Below are 11753 nucleotides of genomic sequence, written 5' to 3'. Positions count from 1 at the left end.
CTGAAATCTATCTTGACTGCAGGCCAAAGTTTGTTCACAGGCGAAGTCAGCGAGTGTGTTAAACCACAGGTCAAGCCACAGTGCCTTCTTGTTGGAGTCTCTTGAGAGGGAGGTTGTTTGTCAGTCTGCAGACTGATGAGTCAACCTGAAGTGAAATGGTCTTGGCATATTCTAGTGCATAAAACTTCCACTGTCATGTCAGAGGCAGAAGGCACAACTTGATTAATCTGCTGGAATTCAGGGAACCTTGTGATCCTTGGATCAGACTATTTACCTGATCCAAAACACGGCAAGCAAGCAGACACCACAACAGTCAAAACGACAGCCTTGCCTCTTGAACAAACCCTAAAGTTTGCTCCACTGATGACATCAGGTTTGACAATGATAGCATTCCCTTCCCCAAGGTAATTATATTGTACTCATAAATAAGCTAAATGATCTTGAAAATGCCTCCTAAACAGGCTGCAGAGGCTCTAATGGAGATGGACCCTCTAGTCTTAAAATCTCCACTAAATTGCAGGTTGAAGCCTTTTCCAAAAGAGAGGAACACACCAGCATAAATGGAGCAAACAGTGAGGCAGGGGGTAGAAGATGACAGACCAAGAACACATTCCAAAGTCTCACCTGGGGAGAACTCAGCATGTGCACAACTGGTTTTCATTGTCAGAGAGCATGTGCTGGCCTACTATTGCAATCTGTGTACCCTCCCTGGACAAAGCCTGAGGAGAAAAAGCAGGAGGGACGACAGGGAGAGAGTGGAATCTATAACAGGAATTGAAAAGGTGCAGTGGTGTCAACAGCAGAGTATTTTCCCCTCAGAAAATACTAGTGAATGTCTTTTGGCTTTCCTATGATTCTTGGAAAACCTTGTCCACTGCAGAGATCAGTCGGCACACTCTTCACAGGGAATCAGGACTGTAGGTGCTACCCCTACAAATGAAAACTGGTAGAAATCCACAGTCAAGGACATAAAGCAACCATACACCCATTCACATTTTACGCACTGTTGCTCACAAGCATATTTCATTTAGGGCAGTATCCAAAGTCCCAAATTAACCAACAAATATACAGTTAACGGAAAGCTTCAACAAGGGAGTTAGAAAGAGACCTTCTGCACATCTTGTCATAACCAGTCAAAGAAAAAAGTGGCGGCTTACAACAGGTGAGTAGGGGGAGTTCCTCACCTGCCTATCACCAGTTAATCACCTTAGTACCAAGCTTCAGTGACTTTTTCCAGTTTGTATTGAGAAATACTCAAATAAACGTTGATGGTTTGTATTCTTGTGGGAACAAACAATGATCTGTATTTCAAGGCAACTAAATAGTGAGAATGCAACAAGTAAACATAATGGTATCATGTTTAGGAAGGGCCATTGTAAACTAATTGAAAACACTGTAAGGTTAATTAAAATTTAAAACTGGTCTGACTTAATTAGGGTACACTTGCCAAATACACAAGCATCTGTAAAGCAATGGGTTACACTTTTATGTACTAATAAGAAATGATTCTAAAAGCAGAGGACAAATCTGCTCAATGTAATGACTTGGTAAAAACCAACAGCTGGTAACCAAGGGACTCCCGTAGCTCACCAATGTTATTTAGTAAACAAGCATGGTAACACTGCAACAATTTTGAAAGGCTGAAAATGTCTTTACACTGGTGTACTGTACTCAAGTTTCAAGCATAAAACAGGCAACACTGCCAGATCTACTGAAAGAATTTTTTAACTGAAGTATTTCTCAGTGGAAAATATTACAAGTCATAGTCAGAGGCAATGAAATAAAACAAAATTTACAAAAGACTTATTTTAATAATTTTAAAGTTATACAAAAGCACTGTATAATACCATAAAATATTGAATCTAAAGCATTTAAAATAGGTCACTGTACAAGAAAAGCAAAATAGTGCATCAGTAATTTATGAGGGCTGCATTTTTCAAATAAGACACTAGACACAAAGTCTGATTAAAAGTATCACACAATTCATGCCATGAATTCCCCTGAACAATGGACAGCTTTTCACATTTATCATTAACATCTGCTTCTTTAATTACAAATTCAGCATGTCTTTTCAAAAAAAGTGATAAGTACCCTTGCACTGCTTCAAAGTAGCACTGTTTTTTTAATGCATATTCAAGCATATCCAAAAACTTGACTAACAAATCAACTGAACCACCAGTATCTGGATCTAGTCCACGAATTTCTACATCAATGCCCGAGGGGCCCATTTCCATTAACATTTTCAAGGCATCTTCAAAATGTTCACTTTTCAAATGTTTTCCAAAAGCAGTCAAAATTTCAAAAGAAAAAGCAGGTTTAACCTTTGAAGCCTCTTCACATTTTGCTTCCTCTGGAACAGCAAACTTAAATTCCAAACCAGGAACTGTTGGTAAGAAGAATGGAGCAGACTTTGGTATTTTAGGAGGCTCTATTGGTTTATTTCTCTTCTTAATGACATCTATACTGAGTAAATTTAGCCATCTTGATGTCGGTATCTTTGCTAGAGTAACAAGCTCTTCTGAAATCTGTTCTGGAGACTTATATTCATCATCATCTAACTCTAATTCCTCAATTCCAATTTCCTCTACTTCCTCCCCTTCTTTATAGGGCATCTGGGCAACATCAGCAGCAGTAGAAGGCAAAGCAATCAATGATGGCTTAAAATTTTCTTCAATTGGACGAAGTGAGATGTGTTGGAAGCATCCCTGATTGGACCATAAGTACACTCCAAGATGGTCAGTATGTAGAGTTGCAAGAAAATCTCCAATGGGAGACATTGCTATTGATAATGGTGGAACAGGTACAGTAAAACAATCTACACATGAGCCAGAGGGTATATCCCAAGTTCTAACAGTCTTGTCAAGAGAAGCACTTATAAGCCATCGTGAATCTGGGCTAAATGCAATATCAGTTACCTGAGTGTGATGGCCGTAAAAATGTCGAACAATATTCTTGGTGTCTACATCGACGATATATATACTGGAATCTTCAAGAATTACACCCAAAAGACCCGAGTCCCGATGCAATGCCATTTTTGATACAGCCTCTCCCATTTCTAACTTTTTCAGACCTCTACAGGTTTTAAGTCTCCACCATCGTAATTCACCATCTTGTCCACCAGATATAACAAAGTGATTTAATCCTTCAGCAACAACAGCCCGCACACTTCCTTTATGTGCTGTTGGAATCCCAAATGATCCACGATGAATTCCTGACTGCATGTTATATTTATCCATGTGGCCTGAGTCATAACCAACTATAACAAAATTACCACAAACGGTTAAATCTAAACATGTTACAACAGCAGTATTAAAATCCCCTTTTGTAAAGCGATCATGTACAAGTTTATGTTCTCCCATCCTTTGAAAGCGACTAGACCATGTTGTAACAAATGGTTTTCCTCTATGAATTGCAGCAACATTATCCCATGAACTTTCCCTTGCAGTCTCTGAAGTGAAACTCAAAATTGCTGGCATTCTTTTCACATCTGAAGCACCTTTATTTTTCTTACCAGGTTTACGGTTATGCGATGCTTGTCCGAGGCTCTTATCCAGTCTCTCAGTAACTGTAGAAAACATTCGCATGGTTGAATCTTCACCAGCTGTTATGATGGTATCTCCACGGTTGCCATGAAATCTTACATGCAATGGAGGTTCTGCATGCCCTTCTTTCCTGTTCAGTAATCTTGCACCCCCATCAGGAAGATCAAAAATCCACATTTTAAGAGTATTATCTGGAGACGATGTAACCATCAAAGGTTCGTTAGGCAAACACTTCAAACCTGTAACAGATGCTGCATGAGCATCACGAACTTGTGACAGCAACCGTCTTTCTTTAAGATCCCATAAAGCTATGTGTCCTAATTCACTACCTGTAGCCATCACCGGGAAACCATCAGTTCGAAAACCAATTCCAGTTACTTTTCCCCAATCCTGTTTGAATTCAACAACAGTTTCATCAAACTTGAGATTATGCAAAATAATTCTACCATTTTCCAAACCAACTGCCATGACATCCAGGGCTGGGGCTTGCTCCATAAGAACCACCTCAGAACCCCATCCTTCAAACGAATAAATCATTTTACAAGTGTTAAGATTCCACAACTGTAATTTGCCCTGTTTACTACCCAGTAATACTTTATTGAGGTATGTTGCTGGATGAGCGATTGCCGAGATTTCAAAGGAACTCTTCTGGAACTCCATCTCCATATGAAGCGCTTCGACCTTAATGTCCCATATACACATCTTATTTGATTTGTCGATCGCAATAAGATGTGGTCCGAAGGGTAACATAAGATGAACATCTTTTTTATGGCCAACATACTTGTGTTTCAGTTCAGTTCCTCGACGCCAAGCATATATATCTTTATTACTGGATGTATAAATGTGGTAAGTATCTGCGCTTATAGCGACAATAGGGTGGGCATGAGGATTGCCCACGCTTAGGAGGGTGAGTTTCGTGGCGCCATAGGTATGGAAAGTGTTACCTACGACCGTAACAATGAGATTTTCTTTTCTACGCTTAATATATCTTACCACTAATGGCAGTTCGTTGCTCACTAGCCCAACAGCTCTGTACGGTGTAAATATTTTACTTGCTTCGGGCATTTTTACTATTTGAAGTGGCTGATGTCACATTTACTCCGAATGCGAGGGGGATCGTGTTCTTCTTCTTCAATGTTTACATTTCGTTGTTTAGGAGTCGAACTACGCATGGGTAACACATCTTTTCAATGTTTGTAGCGAACGCTTTCTCCTATTTATTACGCTTATTTTTTTCAACCCTACTGAATAAAATATTAACATTGGTCAAGCCATCATTTCAATATGATAATGTGATATTTTGATATAATCATATTGTTACTCATAATGAAATATTCCCATTAAAATAACAATCATCCCCTTCACAACCCTGTATTTACACTTTTTGTGTGCTCTTGTGATTCTGCCTCATATCCACTTGTGATCTATATCGCTATTGTTTCTTTCTTTTACATTTTAGTAGTTTTGTGAATTAACGAGAATTTTAATTTTTGTACTTTTATTATCGTCAAGATTTCGATCACCTAATCGCTACATTTCATATGTTCTGATTACAATTGCGTGTATTATTTAACTCTCTCTCTCTCTCTCTCTCTCTCTCTCTCTCTCTCTCTCTCTCTCTCTCTCTCTCTCTCTCTCTCTCTCTCTCTCTCTCTAAGGTGTGTCGTGGTTGTAATGATTAATCGAGAGATATGTCCTCTAAACACTTTCGTTAATAGAGCACCTATTTTATACATCCAGTTGACTAATATAAGCCTTCTTAGCAAGGTCATGGCATGCAAATCTATTGTAGCCTATATTCTTGGTATGGTGCTTTATTCAATTTCACGTAACGTTTAGATTTCATCATATTCAATAAAAAAAAAATGGTTGAATGGCCTCATCGCATGAGCATGCAAGACTCCTCATTTCGGTCTAGAGTTAACTTTTTAACTGAAGAGCATCATCCTCGCCTCCAACACCGTATGACGCAGTCACGCAGTGAATAATTATGCTACACGCGCCTTTCTGGTGCTTTATTTTCACAGATCTCCGGCCTCTCGTCTCATACTTCTCATCCAAGTAGTCCTAGGTCTGACAACTATCCTGGTGCCCACAGGAGCCAAGCCGACGCTATCAGGTACTATTTCCCAGGGGTTGTAGGCCTACCATTCCATCTCGTTTTCATTAATATCTTATCTATATGGAATTTCAGCAATTTTCCTTTTAGAATCACATCTAACTCTAACCTACGATCTGATTCCTAATATTTTTTTAAAAGCTTTATATTCAAGTAGGCAATCTCTCAGAAGCTATAGCTTCATTGTCGTGAAAATTAGCCTCATTAATCTTTTCTCTATCTAATGTCATATCGTCCTTTTGCGCATATCTTATTCTCCTTTTTACTTAGATCTATCTCTGGTCTCAGCTTTTAAGAGTAATAATACACTATAGCCTGCAAGCTTTGTAAATCTTGTGGTGTTTTGCAGATGAAACAGCATCACCTGCAAATTCCAATTCTGCCAAGTTTTTATCGATACTCCGGCCATTTTTTCATTGTAAAATCCACGAGGAAGCAAAAGGGGAATAAATTCTTCCCTAGTTTCCCACTCTTTATTGCAAATTCACTTGACAAGACCTAATCAACATTAGTTTGGCATATACTTCGTTCATGAATAATTGCAGATAGCTTCACATATTCCAGGGAATGCCATAGTGAGGCAAGATCTTCCTTGATATTAGTCTGTGGCTGTTGTGAAGCCTTCTCGCAATCAACAAAAAATATCAGAATGGGATTTTAAATTCCATATTCACTACTGCACAGTATCCCTTAACCTTATAAATATTCGATCTCTGCACCTCCTGCCTTTTCAAAACCAGCTTGCTCATCTCTAATCTTATTATCACTTTCATTCTCTAGCCTGTTGAGAGTAAATACTCTGATTTTTTTCTTAACACTGACTTACAGTAAGTGTAGTTACCACACTGAACATTCGACCAGGTTCTTTTCTTCGGTAACTTGACTGTGACTTCCAATTTACAGTCATCAGGTTTTGCCTCCTTATTCGATATTTTGCAAAACAGTCCATTTAGAGTACGAGGTGTCTTTTCATTTGCGACTAAAATGATCTACATGGTGATTTCATCATAGTCTGGTGTTTTCCATCTACCTGAGTTTCTCTATCATTTATTCGACTTTAAAAGCTGTGAATTCATTCATAACGACATTCAGGCCTCCTTTAGCTTCTGGTATATCTATTTGTTTATCCATCCCATTTTTCTCATTCACGAGCCCAACAGTTTCTTTTCTCTGATGTTACTGAGCCAGCCGTCCAATGGCATTTAATATGGGCGACCCTAACACGCACCCCTCGCCTAATACACGGCTTTATTAACATCAGCTTGTTTCTCCAAATATTCTCCCTTACCTCTTAAAATTAATTTAATTTCACTATCTAGACGAGTTCATAGCAAGTTCCACTTTGCGGTTTTCATTTTCTCCCTGAATTTTGTCTAATTATACCTTTTGCTTATGTCTGTACTTTACTGTATCTTCAGGTGTCATCTGATATCAAAGGTTTCCGTCTTGTTGCCCCATATCCCAGCACTTCTTTTCCGGTAGATTGATAATTACTTAAGTTAAACCGAACCTCGTCCAATTTCTGTTTGTTTTCGGATATGGTTTCAAGAATTACAAATCTATTTCGACATTGAACTGGAAAACCCTCCCAATATTCAAATTCAAAAAGCTTTATTGCCTTAAACTTAAATATTCTGTCAACTTTTTGTTGGGTGATTTCATTGTAGCTTTAATGTGGCAATAAGTTGGTGATTACCACCGATATTAGCTCCCCAGTCTCTAACATTCCTGTCTTATTTTTCTCTTTTGATTAATAGCTATGCGATCCCACTGGTTCCTATGACTGCCATGTGGAAAATATCTTTGTGTCTGTGGGTGTCCTTTTGTGTGAAAAGAATACTTCCCGTTACCAAATTATCTGCATTAATATGATTACATTAATCTTGCGTAACAGTTTTTTATTACAGAGCATTAAAAGCAAAGAGCAGAACAGACCCATTGTTCTTCTCCTGGGTACTTCAGATCTTAGCATTTTTAGTTTATGCGATGTGGCTGCCGGTAGATGAAGCTGGCTTTGTGCCAGCAGGGTCTTCTGCACTGTGAGCTGTCAGTAGTTTTTAGCTTCATCAATTGTATAGGTAAGTATACATACACACACACACACACACACACACACTACTCGTGTTAGGCTTCATTGAGACGGGATGGTTTAGATTCCAGATTCTTTCATTTACACAGTACAATTTATCAAGTACTAGCTTTTGAAGACACAGTCTTCATCAGGTCCCGATGCTACACTGGGGTATGTATGTGTAGCTGTTATCTCCTCAGTGCATCGGTACCTTTGAAAGCTAGTACTTGATAAATTGTACTGTGTAAATGAATATATCTGGAGTCTAAACTATCCTGTTTCATCGAAGTTTAACACGAGTGGTAGGAATATATATATATATATATATATATATATATATATATATATATATATATATATATATATATATATATATATATATACATATATATATATGTATATGTGTGTGTGTGTGTGTGTGTGTGTGTGTGTGTGTGTGTGATGGAAGACTATAAATGATCATGCATGCGAGTCAGGAATATGAAAATTTTCTTTCTTGATCTTAAATTTCAATAAGATACTCGAAATATTTACAGTGGTTTATGAATCACAAAAACAACATTGTCCTAATTCCTTTGAAAGGAATACCTTCACCATGCTAGGTGAAGTAATGATTGCTACGACTTAATATGAGTAAACTAATATGCAATCAATAATGCATTTTAGTTTCTTAGAATTTTAAGGTAATGTGAAAAATGATTTTAAACAACTGGCTGAAGATGATCACTTAAAATTATAGACAAAGCTGCTAGATGACATTTCATTGGCAGGTAATTAGTAAATGCTTCAGAGAGGTGCGCAAAGCCTCATATATTATTATTATTTCACCAATTAGTGTCCTTTGCGTAACCAACTATTCAAGTTTCATTAGGTCAAGTCATTCGGAGTTGCTCCTTGAGCAACCCTTAAGCATCTGGTAAAGGAGACTACCATTTCTGTGGCTTTGACAATCACCAAGGCGGCTAATTTGACGCTCTTTTGCTCAGAGTCCTCAGCTATTCTTAAATAACTGTTCATCACATAATATCGATCCCATTTCGAGATAGGGGCTAATAAGTAATAGAGTCAACATTGTTCATGCGGAAAATGCTAAGTCTCTTTGAAGAAAATTGATACAACCCAGCAACGAAATTTTATCAGGAATGGAAACCGAATATTTCATAAAAAGGACCCAGTGGAAAATTACAACCATTGTTCCAAAAGACAAAAAAGAAGAGGAAGAGAGGCGCAAACAAAATGCTGAAAAAAATAAAGTAATACCAATTTAAAATAACTTTAATATTAACCAATGAAATTTGACTATAAATACGTGCGCTATAGCCGACCTACTTAAAACTAAAGTTTTCGATACCCGAAAATTATGAAACAAAAATTTCTCTTTCATATCTGTCAATAGCACAACCAGGAATCGAGTCAGGATTGGGCCAGCGACAACTGCATCACGTCGGATATCACTGTTACTGTTTAAATGTCACTTGATACACCAAAATGCCGATGCGCAAGTCAGTTACAGAATTAAGCATACCTAGCTTTTGTGTTTCTATATGCTTATTAAAACTTAAAACCGGAATAAAAGGAACTGTGTGTTTATTACTTTGGAATAAATGTTACACCAGCATTAGCAAGCTTCTTCCGCCAACCAATTGGCAACGTGTTTGCACGAAAAAAAATATTTATTCTCGTACTTCAATTTATTAGTCCAGAAGCAGGTTATTACAGCTCTTAATATACATTTATGTGGAGTTTGGATTATTCTTCAATTACTGATGCACCCTATTTTTATATAATATATTTTCTTTTATGTTTGAATTTTCTATCACAATTCTTTTGGCCTGTCCACTGGTTTCTGGATCAAGTTGGGATGTAATCGTTTTAGTATAACTGGTTCGTAACACTGCTGAAATCACATGATAAGTAATTCTAGTCGTTTACTGATCGTTTCCTCTTATTCATAAGAACACCAAAACTCGTGTAGAAATTTTTTACGGAACAAGATTATCATAACTACTGCTCAGGAGACTAGATTATTTTGTTACCTGCTTGCCATTAGTTCTGGATACTACGTAACATGAAAAGGAAATTACTTGTAAAGATTTAAATAGACATTCTTTTGTATAAAGCAATGAACTTACGTTGAAGAATTGAGTGACAGGAGTATATTTCAAAGATGTTATCCCTAAGCGAATGTCAGAAAATGGCCCTCTGGTGGCAGCGCAGTGAAGCTAGAAAAACATCAGAAGGTAGGGCTCTCCGCCCAATTATTTCGTGAAATTGGAAAGAATGGAGCCCTATGAGGTTTTAGTGAACCAGCCTGTTGTTATTGACAACGTAAGTGTATTTACAAGTTGCTTTTGGTGAATGAAGATGGAAGGTTAATTGGGTGGTGGTGAAATGAATGGCAGAAGTGATGCAAATAAAAGGCGGTGGGCCCGGCCTGTCAAATGATCTGTTTGTATGATGAGTCATCCTTGTGTATTGATGCAAAGCCTTATTACGCCCATATTTTTGTTCATGATGGCTTGAATTGCAATTAGGGGCAAGCGATCTAGTTAGTTTGTTCATTTAAATTTGTGATGCTTTCTCTGCCAAGGTACAGTTGTGGATTAAATTTCGTCTTTCAGTCGAGAAGCAGAGGTAAGGTACACGACAGTCCAAACGGTGGGCTGAATCGAACCGGTAATTTTGATTAAATAACTTAATGTATATCGAAATTACAGGAATCGTAAGGGTTATCATTTATGAGAAAATCATCTGTAATCGTTGGTAACTGTAAGAACTTGGTTAACCTGCAAGTTAAGGGTAAAGGGAATCTTAGCTTGTCTTATACTCTTACGCTACGGCAGGTACAGCTACTCCTACACCTGTCATTTATCCGAGTATTTAGGTTTAACAAGAACGGGAAAACGTTAGGTTGGACGACAACTGCGTGAAACGCATGTAAAAACTTCTTCTATCAAATAATTGTCGCAAAAGTGATACCTCTGATTAGGCTAGTTAGGCTATAAAAATATTGGGATGATTAGAAATTGTCATTTGCTTATTTGCCTTGGATATGTTGCTACATTTACTGTGATTTTTCGTCGTATAGTGTGTCCAATGTGCAGTCATCAGTAAGTGTCTTTTGTAATTAGAAAAAAATATGTAGGACTATTGTGTTAAGTATTAATCTAGATGATTTTAAAAACTTGCTAGCCTACATAATAGGGAAATTCTCGAGATTCTTACATGCAGCTGATAGCCCTAGCATATGTTTTTGGATATTGTTGTAGTTTCAATTAAAACAAGTATTATGCTATAATCAGAGTGTAAATATTTTGAATATAAAGTTATTTTGACTAATTCTAAGAAATTTTTTGATTTATCATAATTGTAGCAAGTTTTCTAATTACAGTGGTTAGATGTAGAAGTTGCAACTTTGTTTACATAGGCTATGTAGCCATATTGTTGTTGAGAGTTCTAGAAGCTTCTGCCTGTTTGTGTTGCCATCCGTTATTTGCTTTGAAGCTTATGAAGATATTTTCCATTACCCAAAGCCAAATTCTGTCTGAAGTGTGAGTCAACAAACGATGATTTGTTTCATGCCATGTTTGACTAACATTTCATTAACGGTAAAGAACTGGTGATTTTTTTTCTATTTTTCTTCAGATGTTTTAAGAAATAGCATTACTTTATTGCAGTGGTCAGAATATGTATTTACTGCTTTTATGTAAATTCAACTTTGACCAGATACAGGAGACCATAAAATTGTTTCTGATTGATTATGATGAGAATTAGGTAAATCTCACTGTAAGTTTGTTAGAAATATGCCATTTAAAAGTTAAGACCCTTCCCTGTTCATAGTAAGTAAGTGTGTCAGAAATAAGTACAGTATTGGATTTGCCTTTGTATAAGTTGCATTTTTTCTTAAAAAAATTACTGTCGTATGCAATTGTAGGAAGCATATTTTGATGAGTAGTTGAGTGGATGAGTATATAAGCAAAAATTTAAAATACAGTTAGTATATAGTTGTGAATATAGTTAT

General features: G+C 37.1%; 2 protein-coding genes across 2 annotated transcripts in view; one reads left to right on the top strand and one right to left on the bottom strand.

Annotated features, from left to right (window-relative positions):
* Nucleotides 1-1791: 1791 nt before the first annotated feature.
* On the bottom strand, nucleotides 1792-4705 carry LOC136842558 (WD repeat-containing protein 36). Its single transcript, XM_067110015.1, has one exon. It carries the CDS (start codon nucleotides 4605-4607, stop codon nucleotides 1911-1913), a length of 2697 nt encoding a protein of 898 aa, XP_066966116.1. The 5' UTR covers nucleotides 4608-4705; the 3' UTR covers nucleotides 1792-1910.
* A 4956-nt stretch (nucleotides 4706-9661) lies between these two features.
* The window catches only part of Arp1 (Actin-related protein 1), a 50783-nt gene continuing 48691 nt past the window's right edge, over nucleotides 9662-11753 (top strand). Inside the window, exon 1 of the mRNA XM_067110014.1 lies at nucleotides 9662-10060. Within this exon, the coding sequence (XP_066966115.1) occupies nucleotides 10013-10060 (48 nt within the window). The 5' untranslated portion in view covers nucleotides 9662-10012. The remainder of the gene's footprint in view (nucleotides 10061-11753) is intronic.

The sequence above is a fragment of the Macrobrachium rosenbergii genome, chromosome 10, assembly GCF_040412425.1.
Source record: "Macrobrachium rosenbergii isolate ZJJX-2024 chromosome 10, ASM4041242v1, whole genome shotgun sequence".
Taxonomy (NCBI): Eukaryota; Metazoa; Arthropoda; class Malacostraca; order Decapoda; family Palaemonidae; genus Macrobrachium; species Macrobrachium rosenbergii.
This window is presented reverse-complemented; position numbering and strand designations above follow the sequence as displayed.